Genomic DNA, 24,711 nt, shown 5'->3' with positions numbered 1-24,711 from the left:
AGTAAAGATAGAGGACAGGGTTCCAGCCCTCAAAGAGCAAGGGGACAAGAATGAAAGATGGTTGACATGAAGTCAGTACTGCCAATATAAGCAAGAAGAGTTTAGGATAGAGAGCAAGGAGATGGTCCCATAAGATAACCTCCTTAGAAAACTTTGGGGTGGGGGCTGGGGAGAGAACTAGAGACTTTAGCTGAATACTGAAGATTGGAGAGAACTGACAAAGAGGCTAGGAGAGGGTATTCCTACTCCAGGCAAGGTAAGTGGTCTGTGCAAAGGCACAGAAGTGGGAAGGCTACCTCGTCTTTGGAGGACTATAAGCAAACGGACCTGATTGTAGGGAAGGGTACGTGCAGAGGAACTTTGGTGTAATCAAGCTGCATAGAGCCAGTGGAGCAGGGGAGCGGAAGCCTTTGAGAGCACACAGAGGGCAATGGCCTTGATGAGATAACTGGGGAGTCACTGGGTTTCTTCAGCAGGGGAGTCACCTAAAAACAGTGGCCCATGAGGAGATGAAGCTGGTAGCCCTGTGCAGGAAAGCATGGAGGCAAGACCCATGGAGGAGCTCCTGAGGAAACCCAGGCAATGACGGCTTAGACTACGGTGATGGCAATGGGACCACGAAAGAAAAGGTGAGTCAGGGATGGATTTCAAAGGAAGAAATAAGATGTGCTGATGTAATAGATACAAGGGGATAAAAGGGTATGAAAAGTCAAAGGTATCTCCAAGACCTCCAGTCTGGGAGACTAGAGGGTGCTGGAGGAAGGAACAGGGTAGAAGCCCTTAGGTGAAGTGAGGGACCAGATGAGTTGATAAACAAGGCCCCCAAAGCTGTATTCTCCCAGACACCAAACATGCCCTGAACTCAGTACTCAGAGGATGGCAACTCCAAGACAGGAAAGCTTTGTGTCCTGAGACAGGGAATGCCGTTAATGAAACCAACATCATTTATACCATCTTTTTTTCATGCACTTCAAAGCCATTCACATCTGTGCCCCATTTGGTCCTCAAAACAACCACAGCGGGTATCATTATCCCATCTTGCAGATGAAAAAACTGAGTCCCAGAAAGACTGAATAACTTGCTCTAAGTTACACAACTAGTTAAAGGCAGGGCTGGGAGCAGAAGCCTTCTGCCTTTCAGTTCAGAACCTCTCCCAATGCCTACTGGCAGCCCACGGAGTCAGGGAGCTGGAGCCAAATGTGCCTGCATCACTGGGGGCAAGGAAGCTGAGGCTTAGGGAGAGGGTCCACCCCAGACTTCAACCACACCTCCAGCCTGCTCCTCACACTCACATAGGGCGTAAGTTGGGAGCCCAGGGTGGGAAATGCCAAGTCTAATCAGACCTCACAAGCCCACAGATGGTTTGAATCAATGTGCTACCTTGATAGGAATAATGAGGAGTCCTAAAGACAGTCTTATGCCAGCTCCATCCGTCTGGACAGAGAACTTCATCTTCCACAAGAATCATGCTGGGATCAAGGATCCCAGTGCCCTCCAAGCTAAGTAAATCCCTCATCTAAAAGTCCCCTGGTCCCACATAGCACCTGCTTCCCAGCCCCCACCAGCACTTCCCACTGATTTCCAAAACTCTCTGGCCTCAGGTTCTGCAGTTCCCAGGCTTTTCTGGGGGCTGAAAATGGTCCTTTAGGGAGAAACAGGAGACCAAGGGTTACACAGCCGGGGCAAGGGCTGTGAAGCAACATGGTGAGGTGGATGGGCCTGGATCCAGACAAATGTCCCACCCACTTCCTGGCAGAATGAGTGTCTCCAGTTTCATTGTTCCATTCATTCAGCACGACAAATGTCATCATGACATTTCCTTTGATGGAACACCTGACCTAGGGCACTCAAATCTCATGAAGCATAGGGCTAGTCAATCAGTAAGGTCACAGAGTCCCAGGACTGGAACCAGAACTATGTTTTAGAATAACCTCGCCTCTTACAGTGGGGAACCCTTTGGAGCCAGGCCCTCAAAACAGTAGCAGCGGCCCTTCCATAGGAATGCTCAGGCTTGGGATCTTGACTCCCTCCCTCCCAAATGGGTAGCCCTGTGGGCACAGACCGGCTTTAATGAAAATTTGGCCCTGCCCCACCCCCTTGCCTAGCAAAGTTTAATTTGAAGCTTAAAAAACAATGAAGCTAATTTTTAAAAACCTTTCATTGAGTTCCATGAGACCCCTATTAATTTTATTGTTTCAATAAAGCATTTATTTAATTGTCTCCAGAAGGGTCCTGTTAAATGCACAGATGTTACCTGAGTCAGAAGGGAGGGAGCGGGGAGCCTTTTTTTTTTCCACCCTCTCCTGTTAGCACATTAGCAGGATTCTGTTATTGGATTAGCTGATTGTCACCTTAAAAGTCACAATGTAGAGCCTTGAAGGAGAGACACAAGGCAGGTAAATTTCTGGGAAGTAGTTCAGGCCACAGTTGGTTGGAAGCAGGAAGCCAGGCTTCCGATAAAGAGACTGAGTTTGGTTAAGACAGGAGAGAATTTCTTTCTGCTGATGAGACATTCGTTATTTAGCTTCTGGCACGAGGCTGATATCCCTGAAAATAAAACACCAGAGGACAAGCACATTACAAGAGGTATGATGTCCAAACCATAGGAGGAGAAGGGCTCAGCTTGAGTTGGCAGAAGCTCACTGGAATGTCAAATTCAATCTATCCACAATTATTTAGTCCTGGGTACCTGCAAGATGCTATCACTGCTAGGCAATTCGAGCAAAAAGCAGTGCACAAAACATAGACCCTGATCTCATGGTGCTTACAGTCTAAAGAGGGGAGAGACTGACAACAAAAAAAGGAAAAATATGATAGACATATCAAGATAATTTTAGATGACAAATGTTCTGCCAACAGAACAGTATAATATGTAGAGAGTGGTCAGGGGAGCTCTTTCCGATGAAATGACATTCAAGCCAAGATCTGAATATACACAGAAGCAGCCACAGGAGGGTCTGATAGAAGACCCTTCCAGGCAGAGGGAACAGCAGGTGCAAAGGACCCCATTTTAAGAGGAGCACCATCAAACAACAAGGGAATCAGAGGAGCATGATCTGGGATAGGCCCTGCTTTGGAGCTTACAAAACACTTTGCATACATCTACTGTTTCTAACAGCCTTGTGAAAAATAATAACAATATTAATCAATATTTAACTAATTGCCTATGGAACAAGGCACTGTACTAGGTGATGGGCATGTACCAGAAGAAGAAATCAAACAAGGTCCTGCTTTCACAGTGTATGTAGTTCAGAGTAGATTGATTTTCAATCGAATGACACAAATGAGAAAAATTACAGCTCTGATGAGGGCTGCAATGGATAAGTACACAGGGATACAAGGATCCATACTGGAGTGGTCAGGGAAAGCTTTTTTGAGGAGGTGTTTTCAGAGCTGAGCTCTATGGATGAGTAGAGTAACTAGGCAGACAGGGGAGATAAAAGTGTTTCAAGCGGAAGGCATAGTAAATAGGGGAGAGGAGCAGAGGAGGGTAAATGGATCTCAGCAGAGACAGGGAGGCAGGGCAGTGAAGGGGGGCAAGGATATAGCATGTGGGGCCTCCGAAAACACAAAAGAAAGTTTGTCTTTGGCCTATAAAAAACTGCAAGCCAATGAAGGTTTTAAGTTATCTTCAAAATTTGAAGGGTTGTCCTGAGAGAGATGGCTTAGATTTACTACGATCAAATAATGTCTTAGCTCCCTATAAGAAAGTGAGCTTGTCCATCATGAGGGGGTGCCTAGGCTATTCCAGTATCACCTGGGAGACCTACCTTGGTCAGGAGATGGGCAGGATCAGTAACCAATTTTTCACCATCAAGGATCCCTTTTATTCATCCTCACAAACTCCAGATATTTTTAAGTCTCTTCAAGAAAATCAGAGATAGCAAGAAAACATTTCATACAAAGATGGGCGCAATAAAGGACAGAAATGATATGGACCTAACGAAAGCAGAAGATATTAAGAGGTGGCAAGAATACACAGAAGAACTATACAGAAAAGGTCTTCATAACCCAGATAACCACGATGGTGTGATCAGGGTCTGTTTACATAACCTAATTTTACTCCCACTTTTCTGAATAAACAGCCAGTATCACTCATCAGCACAAGAGACTCAAGGCATAATATAATTCTAGGCACAAGCAAAGAAAGCCCATGTTCCCCTTGACTGGACAAACTTATCATAGACACTGACAATAGCTTCCCCCTCCCCGATATGTTTGCAGACTCCTGAAGATCCGTGGAGTCCAGGCTGAGAACTACTATTTGATGATCATCCCCAAGGTCTCTTCCAAGCAGGGCTCTCTGAACCATGATGCACAGCCTCCTTGTGGTCAGGCATGAGAGAAATGAGCAGTAGATGTGAACTAAAGCAGTCAGGGAAAGCTTTCTGGAAAAAGAAACTCTTGAAATGAACCTTGAAGGATGGGCAAGCTTTAGATAGGTGGGGAAAGGATCTCATGAGGCAGGAAAAGCAGAGAAAGCTCTAAGATGAGTGAAGCAGCCAGCCAGGCTGCAGCGCAGTGTTGGGAAGTACCTGTGAAAACAAGACTAGAAGATGTCGGTTGTGACTGACTCTAAATGCCAAGCTGAATTATCCTTCAAATGCTGGGGAATCATCAGCGATTTTAGAGCAGGAAAATGATGGGCTGGAAGCAGTGTTCTTGGCAGATGCATCTGGTGCCTGTACATGCTTTGAGGTGGGAGGAGAGCATTGAGGGGACCCCGACAACAGACCAGATGTGTGAGGAAGAGCCTGGACTGGGGAGGATGTCGGTGAAGAAATAAAAGGGCAAATCTAAGAGATTTTTTTTTTTTTTTAAGCACAGGATTAAGTTTGAGTTTAGAAGTATGGAAGAGACTGAGATGTCTTGGAGCCTGCTGCTGCAGAAATGAGAGAGCCACCAAGGGAAGTGTGTGGGAGAAAGGAGATGATTAACTCATGGGGTCTTAGGGAGTCTGCACATAGCATCTTTCAGAAAAGTTACTTCTGCAGGTGGGGTTGGAGGGGCGGGCAAGGTGGCTTTCACATCTTAAGATAGATAATCTCTTTTAATGGAGGGATTTTGTGTAATTTTTATTTCCTTTTTGTGCTTTTTGGAATTTTTCAACTAATTATTTTAATTCCGTGCAGACTCCAAGAGTCTCGTTAACCCTTTATAAACCATCTACCCCAGAAGCAAGGAGGAGAGAGTGATTTACAGCAGCAATCCCCAATCCCTTTGGCACCAGGGACAAGTTTCATGGAAGACAATTTTTCCAGGGACTGGGGTGGAGTAGGGTGATGCTTTCAGGATGATTCAAGCGCATCACATTCATTGTGCACTTTATTTCTACTATTATTACATGAGTTCCACTTCAGATCATTAGTCATTAGATCCTGGAGGGTGGGGACCCCTGATTTACAGAGTCTGCTGGGGTCTCTGAAAAACAGTTCATAGGGGTTTCCTCTTGGCTCCCGAGTCTGTGGTTTTTCCTATGGGTGGATAGAGGATCCCCCTCCTTCCCTCCTCTCTGCCCTCTGCTTCTGTCCTTTAAAGCCTCAAACATCATCAGGTGACCATCTTTGAAGCAATTTGCAGCACTGAGCTTGGAAAGGCTGACCTTGGGATTTTTAAAGCTGAAATGAGCCCAGCCCAGACCGTAAAGTTAACAACGGACACAGGACGGAAGATGGAAGTGAACAGCTCTGCTGTCAGAGGCATCTGTGTCCAAATCCTGGCTCTGCCACAAGTTACCTAACTGCTCTATACATCAATTTTCTCATCTCGAAAATTGGAGATAATAATAGTATTTATCTCCAAGAGGTATTAAGTGGATTAAATGATGATGAAAGGCATTTAATGAGTGCACTCTATCATTAGAATTAATAAGAACAATAAAATAATAAATCTTTATGACCAAACATTGTTGCTTGCAGGCAGAAATCACCTTAATGCATTTCCATCTTGGTTCCCACTGGTGGCATTTGCTTGCCTCTCCACTGCTTCCTTTGACAGGAATTTTTTTTTTTCTTCCCCAACTAGCAAAGAACAGAGAGAAGATCTGAAGCAGGGTCCCAGTTGCTGCTTCCTGATTTCACAGTGGTCCACAGTGCTCCACTCTCCACTTTGCGATTTGTGTGACATTTGACAGATCCCTTCGCCTCATGAGCCTCGATTCCCCCATCTATAAAACGGGTGTGGTAACACAGACCTCACAGTATGTGTTAAGAAGTTAGATGGTTCCTGGCACACAACAGGCATTCAGAATATGATAACTCTCCATCAGGGCTCCGGCAGGGGGCCAGCTCTTCTCTGCCCAAACCCTCCACAGCCCCCTGTGTCCCTGATGGCCTGATGTGAATCTTTGCAATTACATGGTAAAGTCCTCAGGGCAGAGGCAGGGCCAAGGCCTCTTTAACTGTGAGGAACAGTCTTCTTCCTAGGCCTGGGTCCAGGCCAGCCTCTGGGGGCAGCTGGGAAAGACGGAGAGAGTTGTCAGTCTTCTGGAGGTCCAGACCAGAAGCACAAACTCAACAGCCCCTCTTTCTCCTTTTTCTCTCTACTCTCAAACCACAGCCCTGAGGCTGCTTGAAAAGAACTGGCTCTTTCTATTTGACATGACCTGGGAGAAGAGCTGCCCCATTGGCGCAGTGTGCATTCGGCTTAGTCAGAAAAGGTGTTATTTGTTAGATTGGATCACCTGGCCCCTCTGCTCCCATTCCAATACCTCTCCCCTGCAAAGGCCCCTGGACAAAGACAAAGGCCTCCCCTCTACCACCCCTCCCACCAGAGTCCACTCATGACCCATTGATCCAGTGGCCAGCTCTTCATTCCTCTCCCTCCCTCTGTATCTGCCCAGGGAACAGAGACCCTAGGGTCAGCCCTCACTGTTCTCCCTCCCTCAATGAGTCTACCACACAATCTTTTTTTTTTTTTTTTACTGTATATCAATAAAATTTTATTTATTTATACATATTGCTATTTGACGGAGAAGGCAATGGCACCCCACTCCAGTACTCTTGCCTAGAAAATCCCATGGATGGAGGAGCCTGGTAGGCTGCAGTCCATGGGATCACTGAGAGTTGGACACGACTCAGTAACTTCACTTTCACTTTTCACTTTCATGCATTAGAGAAAGAAATGGCACCCCACTCCAGTGTTCTTGCCTGGAGAATCCCAGGGACGGGGGAGCCTGGTGAGCTGCCGTCTATGGGGTTGCACAGAGTCGGACACGACTGAAGCGACTTAGCAGCAGCAGCAGCATTGCTATTTGAAGTTCCCATAATTTTCTGTGTCGCACAAAATGTTTTTAATTGGAGGATGATTAGTTTACAACGTTGTGTGGGTTTCTGCTGTACAACAATGTGAAAATCAGCACACATACATCCCTTTCCTCTTGAGCCTACCTCCCAGCCCCATCCCACCCCTCTACGTTGTCACAGAGCACTAGGCTGAGCTCCCTATAGCAGCTCCCTATAGCAGCTTCCCACTAGCTGTCTGTTTTACAGAGTCATGTATATACATCAGTGCTACTCTCTCAGTTCACCCCACCCTCTCTTCCCCTCACTGTGTCCGTAAGTCCATTCTTTACATAAGACACAATCTTGATTCTGTCCTGGCTCCAAGGCTAAGGCTCTAAACAGGTGCCTCTCGATCTTGTCTGTCCTCAGCTCCACCGAGCCCCAGATCCTCCAATCAATGGAACCAGTGAAGGAAGAGAACACATGGTCCAGACATCCAGGAAAAAGAAAGAGAAGCTGTCATAGAGCACCTCTCTGGGCTGATAGGTGAGGCTAAGCAGGAGGGAGGAGGGTGGAGGGGAGAGGCTGGCTCAGGGACCAGAGAGCTGGAGGTCCAGACAGAGACTGGCCCAGGCAAGGAGAGCTCTGAACCCAGAGGGCCTTTTCATTTCTGGAGTTCTGGAGGGCCTCATCCTCCGACAGGGTCATGGAGCCAAAACAGCTCATGTTCCCATCTTGAGACCCACAGAGAGGACCTAAGCTCTTTTCCAGAAACGGATGGAAAGATCTCTCCTGAACCATGGCTTTCTGTCTCTTGCCTCTGTCTTTGTCTGACTACCCTCAGGATTCAGGAGGGGTTTTGCCTTTGTCTCTGTCTTTCTGCATCCTTATCTATCTTCTCTCCTCTCCAATCTCTTTCTCTCTCTGCCCCCATCTCTGTCTCACATCATTTCTTGGGGACTCTGCCTTGGGGCTCCCGCTCTCCAGTGTGTAGGAAACCTGACCCTCATCATCTGTTTTTTATATTTTGGAAACGTCAGCTTCACTTCCTACCTGAGGGAAGTGGGGGTGGGGGCGCAGGCTGCCTGCCTCCACCCCTTTCCTCCCCCCTCCTCATTTTCTGGGCCGTCCCCGCCCCCCACTCCTGCCCCAGGGAGGACAGACCCGGCTTTCCCTGTGCTCGGTCACTGTGGCACCAAGAATCAAGCCTTGATTCATGTTCCTCCCTCTGCAGCTCACCGCAGGGTGGCAGTGGGGGCAACGAGGCCTCTTCTGATCGACCGCTGGCTTTGCTGATTTGGGAAAAAGTGAAAATTCCAGACACAGAGAGAGCCCCAGGAGGCTGAGAGATTTCACCAGTGGAAACCAGGATGGAAAGTATCTAAAGTCATTTTTCCCTCTAGACAGAGTTATGGTTAGTTGTCTAACATGTTGTCCCAGATGTTTATTTGTTCAATATTATCATTAATACTAGCTATGCTGCTGCTAAGTCGCTTCAGTCGTGTCCGACTCTGTGCGACCCCATAGACGGCAGCCCACCAGGCTCCCCCATCCCTGGGATTCTCCAGGCAAGAACACTGGAGTGGGGTGCCATTTCCTTCTCCAATGCATGAAACTGAAAAATGAAAGTGAAGTCGTTCAGTCATGCCCGACTTGTAGCAACCCCATAGACCGCAGCCCACCAGGCTCTTCTCTGCATGGGATTTTCCAGGCAAGAGTACTGGAGTGGGGTGCATTGCCTTCTCCAATACTAGCTATAGATTATTCATATCAAGGACTTAGCCTGTGCCAGGCACTTCAAACGTCTCTGCATTTCATCACTCAACAACTTTACATGGTAGGTACTAGTATTGTCTCCCATTTTCTTCATGAAAAAATTAATACACAGAGAGATTAACTAATTCACCCGAAGTAACTCAGTTAATGAAATTTGAACCCAGGTTTCTTGGTTTCTTGTAGCCCCAAGCTCTTTGGTCTACATCAAGGTTTTCAAGACCTGAGAAATGTGTTTTGTACATTTCCTTTTAAAGAAAATAAATCCACAGAACTCTAAAAATAGGCCTTCAAGGTCCCAGGGACCCAAGTATCCCATGTGAAGAAGCAGTGTCTGTGACTCACTATTTTCTGGGAGGCCTTGATGAACCAGCTAGCAGCTAGCAAAGATGATGTGGAAATGCCGAGTACTGAGTATTAAAGTTGCTGAAGTCATGTCCGAATCTTTGTGACCCTAAGGACTGTAGCCCTCCAGGCTCTTCCATCCATGGGATTCTCCATGCAAGAATACTGGAGTGGGTTGCCTTGCCCTCCTGCAGGGGATCTTCCTGACCCAGGGACTGAACCCGTGTCTCCTGAGTCTCTTGCATCGCAGGCAGATGCTTAACTGCTGAACCACTGAGGAAGCCAGTGGGTAAGGCTACAAGTGGGCATTTCAGGAAAAGGAAATGGGAGGGCCACAGGGGAAAACACTAATGATGGCTCCAAGTCAGGAGCCAGTGCAGGCAACAGGTCAAGGCAATCTGGTTCTGTGCGGGGAAATGAAAAGAGGGGAACTAGGCCAGGTGGAGGGCTGGAGCCAGCTCCCAAAGACCTGAAGGTCCAGTTCAGTGTCTCCTCCAGGTTTCTGAGCTGGAGAGTGACATTCCAAAAGAAGTATTTGAGACCTGGGCTGGAGGGAGAAGGCAGACAATCAAGAGGACGGAGGAGAGGATGATGTTCCTATCCTGGCAGCCTAAGAAAATCTGACAAAGCATGCAGAAAGACATGTATTTTGAAGACATTTCCAAAGAAATGTAGTATTTTGGAGTTTGGACCATCTGCCTCCTCCCTAAGGATTGCTATCCAAGTTAGTGTTTGGATGGCGTGAGGGTATGATAAGTAGAGGGAGCGGCTGGAAAACATGGTGTGTTTGAAGCACTGAGCTCTTGAACAGGCGGACACAGCACCACCACCGTGGCCCTGAGTAAGAGGTGGAGGAGGGCCCCAGTGCTCTGAGCTGCCTGCGGGCCTGAGGACTAGTTGGGGAGGCTCAGGCTACCGGCCTTGCTAGGTCTTTGGGGCAGGGGAGATAGTAAATCTGGATCCTGAACAAGAGTTTTAGGTCTTTTTCAGTTCTTTGAAATGATGATTCTACTCCTTGGGTGGCAAAAAAAAAAAAAAAAAAGAAAGCAAACAAGCGCATTTTGGTTAAGAAGTCAAGAAACTGCCAATTCAGAAACTAATCTGTTTAAAACGTTCAACTTCTTTTTTTCAGAGGCCAAAAACCTATTTCCATCAAAGATTGTATATGTCTGTATGTCTGCGAGCCAGCGAGGGAGACCGAGTGAGTGTGAGAACGAGAGCTGAAATGCCTTTGTTCCTGTGTGTGAGGTCACTGTCCGTGGGCTCACGCGTGTGCATTGTATGTATGTACATTCGGGCCTTTTCTCAGGCCCTGTGTGCACTGAACTTTCAAACCATAACAGAAACACTGAAGCTTGGCAAAGATATCACAGGAATAATTATCTAATTTCAGACCATGTTATTATAATACCTACATGATGTGTAACGAACTTAACAATGTTCATGTTATATTCACCAACTCTGAGTTAGAGATTCAACAATGCCAAGCCCTACCTAGGAGGTTTCTCCAAGATCCTAGAGCATAGCAGGCCCCAAAGAAAGCTCTTTAAAGAACATTCCCCCTATAATGGCTTCCCCATGGATCAGGAGGTTGGGCTAATAGATCCCAAGAGTTCTCTGGAAGGGAGGCAGAGCCTTGGGATGGCAACTCTGTCCTCTCAGAATCCCCAGTCCTCCCCAGCAGAGGAACCCCTGAGACTAGTAATGTGTTAGTGGCTCAGTTGTGTCCAACTCTTTGGGACCCCATGGACTGTAGCCCACCAGGCTCCTCTGTCCATGGGGATTCTCCAGGCAAGAATACTGGAATGGGTTGCCATTCCCTTCTCCAGGGGATCTCCCCGACCCAGGGTTCAAACCCCTGTCTCCTGCATTGTAGGTGGATTCTTTACTGTCTGAGCCACTGGGGTAAAGAAATGTCCATACTGGGGTCACAGAGGAAGAGCGGTTTTCCCTGACTCAGATGTGGGCCAGGAGGCCTCAGGATCTGCAAGGCTCCCCTCTTCCCTAGGGAGCGGGATTGGACTGTGGCTGAGTGTGAGGGGAATGTTTGCTGTTTGCTGCTGCTCCCTGTTGACTTTAGCCAGTAGCTCTGTTTACAAACCCAGGTTGGTTTTCCCAGCACAGTTAATTAGACCAAAGACATCTGGTGTGAGGGCTGGGGAGGGCATCTGCTCAGAGCCTTCCCCCACACCCAGCAGCCAAGGGATAGGGCAGGGCAGAGCAGCTAAACAGGACCAGACCAGACTCTACCAAACCCAAGGTCCTCAAGAGAATGGAGGCTTCTCTCACTCTGCCCTTCCCATGCTTGCTAAATTAGACTGGACCCCAAATCTCCCAGTCTTAGGGGGCCCTAGGAGTCAGGGCTGGATACCCCTACATCAGTGGGATCACAGGCTGGTGATCAAGGATTCAGAGCTGTCCTCTGCCCTTCCAGGTCCAAAAGAACCGGCCAGAGATTTCTGTCTTTCTCATCACAGAGATTGCATTCAAAACTCTTCAGCTTCCTGGAGGAAAGATTTTTAGGCCCTCCACCTCCTCCTGCCTCCTCTCGAGCTAATCTCTGACACTGCGAAGAAGAAAGCGATTAACCAGGAAAGGACCAGTGGGCAGGAAGGTGCCCAAGAGGGATGGGGGGATCTAGGTGGACAGTTTCAGGGCGCTGAGGAAGCGGAGGACCGCGAGGGGGAGGGGCGGCGGCTTATCTCTCCCAGGAGGGGGGAGCTCACTCCAAACAACTAATGCACTGGCGTGTGAAAGCTCCTCAATTAGTGCTAATGATGCAATCAGGGAGGGAGAAGGAGGGACCAGAAGTTCTGCTGGAGTCAGCACCTACTTACACAAATGGTACACACTCCCTTCCTCGGACACAGTGGCCCCTTCAGACACACTAATGCAACACGCTCCAGAGACAACCAGGACCACGCATGTCCGTGGATACAAGTGCTGTTTGTACAAATTACTAGCTCGAATAAAGTTCGTGATCCGCGGCTAACGTCTGTCTGCGGGAATCCCCGGGGCAGGGGTTCGATGTGGGGCTTTAGGGACAAGGAAAATCAGAGAAGTTTTGTAGGGGAGATGGAATAGGGCAGCTCCTGATTTTTCTTCGGATCCCAGAGTTCCCGTCCTACGGGCGCTCGCAGGTGCCAGCCCCTGAGCGCCCGCCTCCCCATTCCCGGCCCCCGAATCCGCGACTAAGCGATGAGCAGCGTCCCCCGCGTGAGGCGGGCCCCACGCCCCTTCCCCGCGCCCAGCCAGCCTCACGGGCCCGGGTCCCAGGGAGGGCGCACCCCGGACCCAGCTGCTCGTCCCTTCCGGAACCGGTTACCCGCCGGCCTCGCCCCTCCGTCTGCTCCCCCACCCTGCCCCGCCGGCTCAGTTGACCGCCTCCCGGGCCCGTTATCTGGCCGCCCCAGCCCCGTTATCCGCCCTCGCTCTGGGTCCGATCCCCCTGGCTCGTTCCGGGGCCGCCGCCGCCGCCCCCCTTTCTCCCCCGGCCCGCGATCCCGGGCTGGGCAGGGCCGGAGCCGCGTCTCAGGCCCGGACGGCCGCGGGAGGAGGTCCCGCTGTCAGTCAGCGGGGAAGGCCGGGCCGGCCGGAGGGGGCGGCGCCGAGGACGGGCTCGGGCCGGGAGCCGGGAGGCGGAGGCGGAGGGGGCGGGGGCGGGGGCGGGGGCGGCCGCGGGCCTTATAAGCGGCGGGGGCAGGGCGAGAGGGAGGCAAGTGTCAGGCCGATGTGCCGCCCGCGAGGGGCCGGGGCCGGGGTCGGGGCCGCCGGGGCCATGCGCGTGGGCTGGGCAGGGGGCCGGCGGAGCGCAGAGCGGAGCCGCCTCGGAGCCTGAGCCTCCCGGGGCCGCGGCCGGGGAGCCGCGCGGGGCCGGCCGGCCGGGGGGAGGGGAGCGATGCGGCGCCGGCGGGCGGCGGTGGCCGCGGGCTTCTGCGCCTCCTTCCTGCTGGGCTCGGTCCTCAACGTGCTCTTCGCTCCGGGCTCGGAGCCTCCACGGCCCGGCCAGTCCCCCGGGCCCTCGCCAGCCCCGGGCCCGGGCCGTCGCGGGGGCCGCGGGGAGCTGGCCCGGCAGATTCGAGCGCGCTACGAGGAGGTGCAGCGCTATTCCCGCGGGGGCCCCGGGCCCGGGGCCGGCCGGCCAGAGCGGCGGCGCCTTATGGACCTGGCTCCGGGCGGTCCAGGCCTGCAGCGTCCCCGGCCCCCGCGGGCCCGGCCCCTGCCCGACGGCGCTCCGGGTTGGCCCCCGGCTCCCGGCCCGGGCTCCCCTGGTCCGGGCCCGCGCCTGGGCTGCGCCGCGCTCCGCAACGTGTCCGGCGCTCAGTACTTGGGCTCCGGCTACACCAAGGCCGTGTACCGGGTCCGCCTGCCTGGCGGCGCGGCGGTGGCGCTCAAGGCGGTGGACTTCAGCGGCCACGATCTGGGCAGCTGCGTGCGGGAGTTCGGGGCGCGGAGGGGCTGCTATCGACTGGCGGCCCATAAGCTGCTCAAAGAGATGGTGCTGCTGGAGCGGCTGCGGCATCCCAACGTGCTGCAGGTACGAGGGTGCGGGTGCGGGGCTGAGGGTGCTGGCTGGACGTGCCCAGGTCCGGTCTCTCTGGCTAGAAGAGAACCCTTGTTTTTACACATAAAGAAGCGGAGCCCCGGTGACTGTGCCAGGTTAAACTGGGGGACAGAACCCGGTCCATGACAGCTCCCCTCTGCGCCACCCTGCTTCTCACTCCTGGGTGGCTTTCCGGAGAGACTCCCGGGTTCCTCAGCTTCGACACCAAGACAGATCAGGATAGAGGGTTCCCGAACTCTGGATGGGAATTGGGGTCCGTTTGGACTTAGGACCCTGCTTCTGGCTGGAGCTGGGGTGTTGAGCACTAGGGAAGTGACCCCAAACCGAGACGCTGAACAGAGCTCACCCCTGAGTTAGGGGCACAGCTGCAGTGATCCGTTCACTTTCTTGATGGAATCTGAACCCCACTTCTCTCAACTTCCAAATAGTGACTTGTCTGAATTTGAAGGTGGGATGGCACAGCAAATGGGGTTGGGAAGAGCTAGAAAAAGACCAGGTTTGATTCCCAAGAATATCCGCTACCCCACCCAGAAGCCACTGGAAGAACTGGAGGGGATTGGATAGTAGGCCACAAAATGCATAGCCCTTCCTTGAGGAGACCCTGGGTCTCAAAGTAGGCTTTGGGGAAGCCTTTGGGTCCTAGCTCAATGCTTGGGGGACAGGCTGAGGGTCTGAGACTCACATTACCTGAACAAATGTGGCCAAGAGACTGGAGGATTGAGAAGGCCAGATGCCCAGATTCCTACTAAATGGGACACTGTCTCTCCCATTCACTGGGGAGCAGAGAGGAAAGATGAGACCCCACCTTGTCCCCTCCAGGCTAGACTGAGAGAGTGGGCCTCTCACAGTCCCAGCACTGCCCTAACACACCCACTTCCGCCCCTCCCTCAGCTCTCCTCCGTCCTTGAGTCAGTCCTGGGATTAGACAAACCCTTCCCTTTGCACATGTCTGAGCAGAGGGGAATCCCTGACTGCTCCTGGCCCAGTGAACACGGGGTGTGTGCAGGCTCCCCAGCTGAAGAACCATGCCCACACTTTCCACCTCCCAGCCCACTCACATGAACCTTTCTGCACCCGGGAGGATTGAGCAAAAACCCAGGGGTCCCTCCCTCCTTGCCTCAGGAGTGAGATGGACCCCAGGTCTGGGCATCACAGAATAGCAGAGAGAAGTCAGAGAGCTACTGGCACCACTGCTGGCTCCCAGGCTATCCCAGCCCTGATCAGACACGTGCTGACTGGGTCCTGAGTTCCGAACTGGTGGCAGGTCAGGCAGAGCCAGCAGCTGTGGGTGGCTTGCCTGGTGGCATAGCTGACTCTGGAGCTGCAGGGAGTGAGCAGCTGGATACGTGGCCATTCTAACTGGGAGGATCTAGTTCTCTTCCCTTCCCGGGGGCTCCTGGGAACTTTTTGGAAACTGGGGTGTTGGTCAGATTCCGAGGCAGTGGGGAAGGTCTTGAGTGTGTTAGCAGGATATTGAGTGTTAGTTAATTGACTCAAGACCCCTCTCCCTTACGACAGATTGGAGGTTTGCTGTGCTCTCCTGTCTCTTAAGGAACTCCTCCCGCCCTCTCTTACCCCATCCAGACTTCAACAGGAGCATCAGCTAACCACCCCCTCGTATATCACAGAATGGTCCTCCACTTTAATGTCAGGCCCCCACCACAATGCTGGAGGTGTCCAAAAAAAAAATTATAACTGGTTTTCACTCAGTCCCTCTCTAGACCAAGACTGGTTGGCTGTGTGGCTCTTACAGGGTGGGAGATTGGGGTGAGTTGCCCTAAGACACAAGTGTTACAAGATGGGGAGGGTCCCAGGTCCTTTCTGTCAGGGGAGAGGTGAAAAGCTACCCTTACTTACAGGAAGATAGAGGAGTCTTGGGGTGAATTTAGGGATGGCTTTGGTGGGTGTCTCATCCCCAGACCCCCAGGCCAGTATCCCTCTGGCTTCTTCAGCAGTGTCACCTCTGCCTCCAAAAAGGGTCTTCTACCTGGGGGTCTTCTTGCTCAGGAGGCTTCCATTCGGGTGTGCAGGGAACTAGAAATAATGTTGTTTTAATACCTTTTAATCATTTAAAATTTCAAAATTGTTCAACTGTTTGCTGAACCAGGGAGGAGCCAGAGAGTGCTTCCCGCTCCCCGAGGCTCCCTCCCCCTCTCTGGCAGCCCCAGAGTTGGCGCTGTGGGTGTTCAAACAGCAAAGGCCCAGGACAGTTTGTTCCACTGGGCACTTCCCAGAGCTTGCTCTGGTCTCCGGGACTGCCCGAGCGGGATGTCTCCATCCATCTTCTGTGACCCCTCACCAGCCCACCTCTGACACACACACAACACACACACACACACACACTCCCTCACGTGATAGATGCCTCTATAGCCCAGGGTCAAAGGGCACAAGGGTCCCCCCTCCCCTGCACCTCTGTCGTTCTGGGGCCACCGGCCTCAGCTGGGGCCCCAGGCCTGCCTGGGCCCTGATTCTGGCCCTGCCAGAATGTATTTCTTCTCCCAGAGGAACAAAAGATGCCACTGAAATGCTCAGCCTCAAGCTTCCTGGGGGGGTTAATGGTGTCTTTTTATTTTTTCCTGAGGGGTGTTGATTAATACCTCGTTAACAGCGCATTTAACGACCTCCGGGTGTTTAATAACCTTCAGAAGTTTCCCACAAAGGCTCAGACTCTGGGCAAGAAAATGAGAACCAGGCTCCAGGGCTGCTCCTTTTACCTCCCCCTACCGCTGCCCTCTTTGGGATCTGGGGCCTCCCCGGGCTGATGTGGGGTGAGGAGGAAAGAAGAGGGGAGAAGAGGGCACCCGGGATTTCCCCCATCCCTCAAGTCGCCACCCTGGTGATCTGAGATGTGCCTTCCCTCATGCCAGCGGGACTGAGGTAGCTGGCTCCAGGGATGGGGGTGCTAAAAGGTCCCTACTGGGATGGAAGGGAGAGTGTAGGGGCCCGGGAGTGGAACCGCGAAGGGTGAAAGCTGCAGGGACATCTAGCCCAGGGGCTTGGCTCTGCTGGTATCCACCCCACCCCCACCCGCATCGTCAGCTCTCTCTTCCTACTCTCGCCCCAACAACTTGGCCTTTGTGTTCCTGCCCCACAGGGTGCTGGGTGTTTTGAGCACCAGCTGATCCCTTAGCTGATGTGCAGTGAGGTGGGAAAGGCGGGAACAAGCAGGGCTCTCCATGGATCCTGGTTTAGGTGTCAGTGACAAAATCAGGCTGTGTTTCCTAGAAGCCCCTGGCCAGCTGAACTGTACAAAGCCCCTCCCCCAGATCCTGTGGAGTGGAAAGGCCCTTGCGACCGTGCCCTCGAACAGTGACCTTCCCAAGGAACTCACGACTACCCCAGCTGATATGGGTCATCCCCGCCCCCACCAACTATGCAAAGAACACCCAAGGGTATGAGCCCTGGATTCTTTTTGTACTGATCAACACTTGTTACAAATCTTCAGGGAGATTGCCAGAGCAAAGGAAAAATGAAGGTGCCTATAAGTGGAAGTGACGAAGCAAAGACAAGGATTAGAACAGGGGAGGAGGTACAGTAACCATTTGTTGGTTTGCCAGTTAGCAAATGGTACTCTTGGAAAGAACAAGGTTGTGGAATCAGAGTGACATATATTTAAATCCTAGCTCCTGCATTTCTTAACTGTGTGACCTTGTGGAGGTAATTTAACCTCTCTGAGTTGATTTCCTCACATGGGAATTGGAGATACTAATAGTACCAACTATGCCCTTCTAGGTTATTCTAAGAATTGAGTTATGCATGTAAAACATTTAGCACAGTGCCTGGCACATGGTGCTCAGACCTGCCCATTTACCTGAGCGGCCAGAGGTAAGGGGCTGCTAGAACAGTGGGCTAGAGTGCAGGCTTCCCAGGCAGAGTTGCTATTCTCTTCTGGCCTGAGCTGAAGCAGAGATCTAGGGCTGAGAGGGTGGGGGCATCTGACAACCCAGCCCTTCCTCGTCCCTATCCCCACCCTGTGACCTCATGACCCGCCTGGGACTCTTTCAGCTCTATGGCTACTGCTACCAGGACAGTGAGGACATCCCAGACACCCTGACCACCATCACGGAGCTGGGCGCCCCTGTGGAGATGATCCAGCTGCTGCAGACTTCCTGGGAGGATCGCTTCCGAGTGAGCAGGGAGGAGGGCCAGTTGGCCTTGGGCTTCTGGCTGGGATGGTTCTCCCTTAGAAGGTCAGCCCTCCAGAGCAGCTTGGACTCCTCCTCAGTTGAGGGAGGGAGGGTTGGAGGGATGCCGAGAAGTTGACTCAGCCATCAGCAAAAGGGTTAAAAAAAAAAAAAAAAGGCAGAGAGGATCCTGGTTTTGTACTCCTGTTTCACACACGCACACACCCGCTCAGCCTGGCTGCAGGAGGGCCAGTGTCCTATGTCTAGAAAGATCTTAAGGTCATCTTGACCTGCGCTCTATTTGCATGCACTGGACAGAACCCACACTGAGATGAAACTTCAGGGAGGAGTCCCCAGATTTCCCTTGCCCATTTCCCTGCTTTCTCCATGTTACCCTCAGGGTCAGGCCAGCCATGGGGTCGTAGAAAATCACTGGTTTGCTCCGCAAGGTCCCAGGCCTCAGCCCTTAGTGAACACTCAAGCCTTTAACAAAAAGGCAACCCCCCCAGCTCAGTCCAGAGCCTCAGAGGAGGGCACCCTGGAGCCCCCAGGCTCCCCTCCCTGGAGGAAAGCAGTGAACAGTCCGGTGTCTGCCCCTCAGATCTGCCTGAGCCTGGGCCGCCTCCTCCACCACCTGGCCCACTCCCCGCTGGGCTCGGTCACTCTGCTGGACTTCCGCCCCCGACAGTTTGTGCTGGTGGACGGGGAGCTGAAGGTGACAGATCTGGATGACGCCCGTGTGGAGGAGACGCCGTGTACAGGCAACGCCGACTGCATACTTGAGTTCCCGGCCAGGAACTTCACCCTGCCTTGCTCTGCCCAGGGCTGGTGCGAGGCCATGAATGAGAAACGCAACCTCTACAATGCCTACAGGTGACCTCCACCCCCACTCAGGAGGACCCTCGAGAGGCCCCAGGGGGCACGGCAGGGAGGGGAGCTCACACGGGGTCCAAGAGACCAGCCAGGGCGGGAGACTCTGCGATGACCAGTGGAGTGGCAGGGGCGGAGAAAGGCTGCCCCACGTCCAGAAGGGAACAGGCAGGCTCCTGACATGAAGCTAAAAATAGTCAGCTCCAGGGAGAATCCGGGTTGGGGGGTGGCAGCTGGAGGCTTCTTAAAATAGTGCCAGACTCAGCCTAGGGCTGGTGGGAGGGCCCTGCGCCTTCCTCCCCAGGCCCTTCACTTGTGGAAGCTCCTCGGAGAGCCAAGCCATGGAAGTTGGTTCTGACACAGGTCAACCTGGGGGATAATGTGGGGCTGAGGGGTGGACAAGTCCCCAGGGTGGATGGGGAAAACACACCTCAGACTTCAGTTTGGTGTGAAGTTACTTGTGGCCTTAGCATCTGCTCAGACCCCAACAGGGCACATGCTTAATTGACTCCTTATTCTGAATCGACTCCTAGGCACCCTCTCGGGCTATATGGGTGAGATGGTTAGCCCAAGGGATCAGGCTCCCTAGCGAGATTGGGGTTCTGTCCCAAGTTGGGGTAGAGGAAGGCTATGTCCCCACAGGCTGGACCTTGAGCCCCTGATTTGTCTCGGCCCCAGGTTTTTCTTCACATACCTCCTGCCCCATAGTGCCCCGCCTTCACTCCGGCCCCTGCTGGACAGCATCGTCAACGCCACAGGTGAGCACTGCCTCCCATCACCTTGTCCCCCATGCCTCCAGCAAGCGTGGGAACAAGAATGGCCCAGGATGGCACACAGTCCAGAAACATCACTTCCCAAAATAGATTCTGTGGCAAACCCCCGCCCAAGTCCTCCGGTCATCAGGGCCCAGGCTCCAGAGTTGGGGTGGATGGGGGTGGGGAGAGAGATATAGGTGCCCAGGTGCCCTCTTAGAGCCCCCACTGCGCTCTGCAGGAGAGCTTGCCTGGGGGGCGGACGAGACCCTGGCCCAGCTGGAGAAGGTGCTGCACCTGTACCGGAGCGGGCAGTATCTGCAGAATTCCACTGCAGGCAGCCAAGCCGGTGAGTGGCCCCTGTAGGGATTCAGGGGCAGGGAAGGTGGGGAGCGGTTCCAGGAGAGTGATCCCCCAAGTTGGGGAAGTGGCTCAACCTCCCTTTGAGACTCACTTGGAGTGATGCAGAGAGACTGCTTGGCCTTCACTCAGAGATCTTCCCTCTGACTGAGCTAGAACAACTATGTACGTGTGTGTTATTCGCTCACTCGTATCCGACTCTTTGCAACCCTGTGGACTGTAGCTCACCAGGCTCCTCTGTCCATATGATTCTCCAGACATGAATCCTGGAGTGAGTTGCCATTTCCTTCTCCAGGGGATCTTCCCAACCCAGGAATCAAACTTGGTCTTCGGCATTGCAGGCAGATTCTTTACCATCCGAGCCACCAGGGAGGCCCAGGAATAACTATAATTCTGCCTTGAACTGGAGGTTGGGCTCTGACACCCCTTCCCTGGGTGGTTGCAAAGCTCTTTCTGTATTGTGTACAGAATTGCTGTACTTTCAGCAAGTTATTTACACCTTGAGCCTCACCTTCCTCATCTGTGAATTGGGTTCAGTATTACCTGCCTCACGAAATTCTTCTGGGGAGTAAATGATAGGTGAAATGTGTGAAAGCAGTTAACTCGTTTCCTCTTACACAGCTGGAACACAGTTTGTGTTTACTTCTCTTTCCTTCCTCACCCTTCTGGGGCTAGGAGGACAGCTGGAGGTGGAGAGGGCTCCACCTGATACCAGTTAAGAAGCCCCCGAGCAGGGAGAGAATTCCAGTCACGACTTGCAGGCTGCGCGGTCCCTCCGCTGAGGCCCTGGGGTTTAGCATGGTTGGCAGGGGGTGAGGGATGGGCAGCATCCGTATTCAAGGAGCTCTGGCCAGTCTTAGGGGTGGGGGAGCCCTCGTTAGCCCTGTAAATAAAGTTTAACGAGGTGAACAATGGCTGGCTCTGTCCCCGAGGACTCCGTTTATGGGGCTATAAATCACAGCCTGCTCTGGACTTTGGTCTAGTCCCTGTAGAAGAAGGAGCCAGGAAGGCGGGGTGGCCAAGGCCCAGGGCTTCTGCATTATCAGTCCGGAGCTGGGGCTCCCCAGGCAGCAGGAAAAACTCGGATGAACAGGAGGCCTGCAGGGAAGCAGCTTCCGGATTGAGTTTTCAGAGCCTCTGGGGGCTCTTTCTGTGAAATGGGAAGATTTCATATTCTTCCGCCAGCCTCTGCCCCAAACACTCAAGTTGTGGATTCCCAAATGGTAATTTTTTGTGTTTCGCATTCATCTGCATGCCTCTGAACTTCAGAAACTCATGACTGACCACCCCCTACCCAAGAAACTGGCCCAACCTCTCTCCCCAAGGCCAGAAGGAAATGGGACCAAGGGCAGCAGGAAGCTCTTGCTCCTCAAAGTGTGGTCTGCAGACCGGCAGTTCCGGAAGCTGGTTGGAAATGCCAGTTCCCTGGTCCCACCCCAGACCTTCAGAATCAGAATCTGCATTTTAACAAGATTCCTGAAGATTCGCATGCACACTGAAGTTTGGGAAGCCCAGCTTTAAATGTCCATCTCCAACCCACAGAGTACCAACGCCTCCCCGACAGTACTATTCCCCAGGAGGACTACCGATGCTGGCCATCCTACCACCACGGAGGCTGCCTCCTTTCCGTGTTCAGCCTGGCCGAGGCCGTGGACATCTGTGAGAACCATGCGCAGTGCCAGGCCTTTGTGGTCACCAACCAGACCACCTGGACAGGTGAGCTAGGGGGAAAGGACATCCTGAGGGAGGTGACCAGACTCCCCAGAAGAGACTGACGGGTAGTGGTGGTCCCCCATCAGAAGCCAGAAACAATGAGAAGACAAGGAGGCGGAGGGGATGAGACAAGTGTCCTTGTGTTAGGGAGAGTGGCCCTGCCTCCAGGGAGAGAAACATCCAGTCCTGTTACCTCTCACTTCTGCCTCCAGGTCGGCAACTGGTCTTTTTCAAGACAGGATGGAGCCACGTGGTCCCTGATCCCAGCAAGACCGCATATGTGAGGGCCTCTGGCTGAGCCATCTGCAGGCTCCGCTGACCATCTCCACCAGCTGGGCTTGCCCGTGACTTGCCCTAGCAGCACTGCATGTCACATGGGCACCCCTGCAGAGCAAGCTGACAGCCCAGACAGACCGAGGTGACCAGGACAACGTGCAATAATGCCAAATGTTAAAAATGTGAGTTTGCCAGTCTAGGTCTGGGACTGCTGGCTCCAGAGCCAAGAATCGGGGGGAGGGAGCTGACTGCCCCTTCCACCGTCTCAGCTGCCAGTAGGGCCCAGGCTGGTCTCCCCACTGGGGGCTCTGCCCCTCAGTGGGGACAGTTCCGTGGGCAGCCCCATCACTGTGTGTAGTGTGAGAATGTAGCCAGAGCCCCTGCTGCTGGTGCTGCTGCGCGTGCCATGGGCCAGCAGGGGCCGCGAGGGGACAATCGGTCATGGAGCACGGTCTCTTAGCCAAGCTCTTGAGCGGAGTCTTGAAGAGATGCTCCAAGATGTGGGTGATTCTGTACCCCAGGGCGGCTGCCTCTGGGAACCCAACAGGGGGCGCCTGCCAGCCAGCCCAGGGGCACAGACAGAGGCGCACACAGGTATGAGCCAAGTCGTGGGTTGAGGAGCAGGTAGCAGTTTGAGCCAGGACCTGGGGCGGGGGTGGGGCCGGGGCCTTTCTGCCTCATTTGCTTTCAGTGAAAGCCGCAAAGCAGCCAAAACCAGCCTCTCCCCCCTCCTGGAGTTTGTATATCCAGAAGCTTTTGTACTTCTTGTTCATTAAAATGTTTATTTTTGTAAAAAAAAATAAAATCAATTAATAAAATGACATTTCACGGCAAGGACTGACCTCCCCAGCCACAGTTTCTTGGCCTGACTTACTCGTGCTCACTTATGTCCCTGGTGTATGTCTGAGAGTTGGGGGAGGAGCGGTGTGTGACAAAGAAGTGAAATCTCCATGGCAGACACTGAAGTGTGCAAAATGTGTTTTCAAGCCCTAGTCCCATGGCTTCCATCTCCCTCCTTGGTCCTCCACATCCTTGTCCTAACCAAAGACATGAGGAACCCCTTCCCCTAACAAAGTTGAAATTTTAATACCCATTGGCTTCTAATATAGAAAGCCGTTACCCAAAGGACTCATGCCCTAATGGTGGGATGTCAGCCATGCCAGGGGATCCCGCGCAGTCTCCAGTCTGGTTGGCTTTGCCTTGGTGGAGGGGTTGGTCCCGGCCATTATCACCACATGGTAATGCACACTTTTCTTTTTCAGAGCCTTTCTTTTCTTTTTTTTTTTTTTTTTTTTTGAGCAAGAAATAAATATATGGAAGGTGGGGAGACAGCAAAGTCCATGGAAAGCCCAGCCCCTTCTTCATGGGTTTTGAGAGGGAGGGTCTAACAGGGCAAGGCCCAAGTACATGGAGGCCCAGAGTGAAAAGGGTCTGAGGCCAGAGAGAGCCCCAGCATGGATACAAGTCATCTTCTTTTTTTTTTTTTAATAGTAATTATTTTTTAAAGCTGTGTGATTCTGTTTTGTTTGATTTAATTTTTCTTTATTTTTTGGCTGCACCATGCAGCCCATGGGGTCTTAACTCCCTGACCAGGAACTGAACCTATGCCTCCTGCTGTGGAAACATGGAGTGTGAACCACTGGACCACCAACGAATTCTCTGGATGCAAGTCTTCTAACTTGAGATCCCACATTTTCTCTCCTATACACCATTCTACTTCTAGAATATTCTCAAAGTCCACAAGCCTTTGAGGGCTTTAAAAAGAATAGCCGAAGTTTACCTCAGAACCTGATTTCTTCTCACCAGATGTGCGTGGCATAATTTCTTATGCACAGGTTGTCTCCTTAGTTTTAAGTAATTGAGGAGCTGATGTTAGTCCTGGAGTCCTCATTATGGAGCTGCTCAGACCCTCAAGGTTGTACCTCAGCACCACCATTCCCAGCCCACACACCCTACATCCTGCCTCTGGTTTCTTAGGCTTGGTGACTGTGAAGAGCAGGGAGCATCAGAGGCTCCGCAGAACCTCACACCATGACTCAGCCAAGCTGGGTCCTGCCCATACTCATCTCTCTCAGTCCCCACCCCTCCAAGGAGGAGTTCGACTTCCACCAGCCTCCATACCCCTTTACTCAGCTGAATTCATGCGGTGCCACCCATGTAGCCTACCCTGTGCCAGCCAGTGTTAGAGGTTACACTGCCGTCTGTTCTCCAACTGCCCACCAATCTGTGGAGCTCTGAGGGTGGGAGAACCGCACCACCATGCTGGGCCCAAGGAGGTACCACAGGGCTGGGGCAGCAAAGTCTGCAGGGTCTGTGCCATGCACAGGGAAGCAAAGACCCGGGTGACAGTCAGCAGAGAGGCCCACAGGGCTCAGGAACCGAGGAAAGAGAAGGCTGAAGATTAACCCACCACTGCCTTCTGGGCTTCTAGAAGTTTCCAGATGAGGGGTTCACTGGCTCGTGGGGAGGGGCAGGCTTTGGCCTCGACAAGCCACGATTATCATTCCAGTTTTACAGACCTGAAAACCAAAGCCCAGGTCACAGCTGCAAAGGGATTTAGGGAGCATTCAAACCTAGGCCAACCTTCCAAGTCTGTCCCAGGAGGAGAATGAAGTTAGAGTCAGGGAACCCATACTCTGAGTGATGCCAGACTCGAATGGCGGTCCAAAGGGCATAAACCCTTTTCCAAAAGACTTGCCTGCAGGTGGCTA

At 52.6% G+C, this 24,711-nt stretch overlaps 1 protein-coding gene across 5 annotated transcripts; it reads left to right on the top strand.

Moving 5' to 3' along the window:
- Positions 1-13,053: 13,053 nt before the first annotated feature.
- PKDCC (protein kinase domain containing, cytoplasmic) lies at positions 13,054-22,834 on the top strand. 5 transcript variants are annotated; one of them, XM_042246256.1, is made up of 8 exons: positions 13,054-13,878; positions 17,351-17,434; positions 17,911-18,033; positions 18,631-18,902; positions 19,578-19,657; positions 19,893-20,000; positions 21,554-21,727; positions 21,937-22,834. In XM_042246256.1, the coding sequence occupies exons 1-8, from the start codon at positions 13,240-13,242 to the stop codon at positions 22,020-22,022; spliced, it is 1,566 nt and encodes a 521-aa protein (XP_042102190.1). In that variant the 5' UTR covers positions 13,054-13,239; the 3' UTR covers positions 22,023-22,834. The 5 variants fall into 5 exon arrangements, with proteins under 5 accessions (XP_042102190.1, XP_027822699.1, XP_027822698.1 ...); XM_027966898.2 differs by lacking the exon at positions 17,351-17,434 and adding an exon at positions 17,172-17,297 and having other exon boundaries at positions 18,718-18,902; XM_027966897.2 differs by lacking the exon at positions 17,351-17,434 and adding an exon at positions 17,172-17,297.
- The last annotated feature ends 1,877 nt before the right edge of the window (positions 22,835-24,711 follow it).

This window comes from Ovis aries, chromosome 3 (genome assembly GCF_016772045.2).
Source record: "Ovis aries strain OAR_USU_Benz2616 breed Rambouillet chromosome 3, ARS-UI_Ramb_v3.0, whole genome shotgun sequence".
NCBI lineage: Eukaryota > Metazoa > Chordata > Mammalia > Artiodactyla > Bovidae > Ovis > Ovis aries.
Note: the sequence above shows the minus strand (reverse complement) of the source record. Positions and strands in the feature narration are given on the sequence as shown.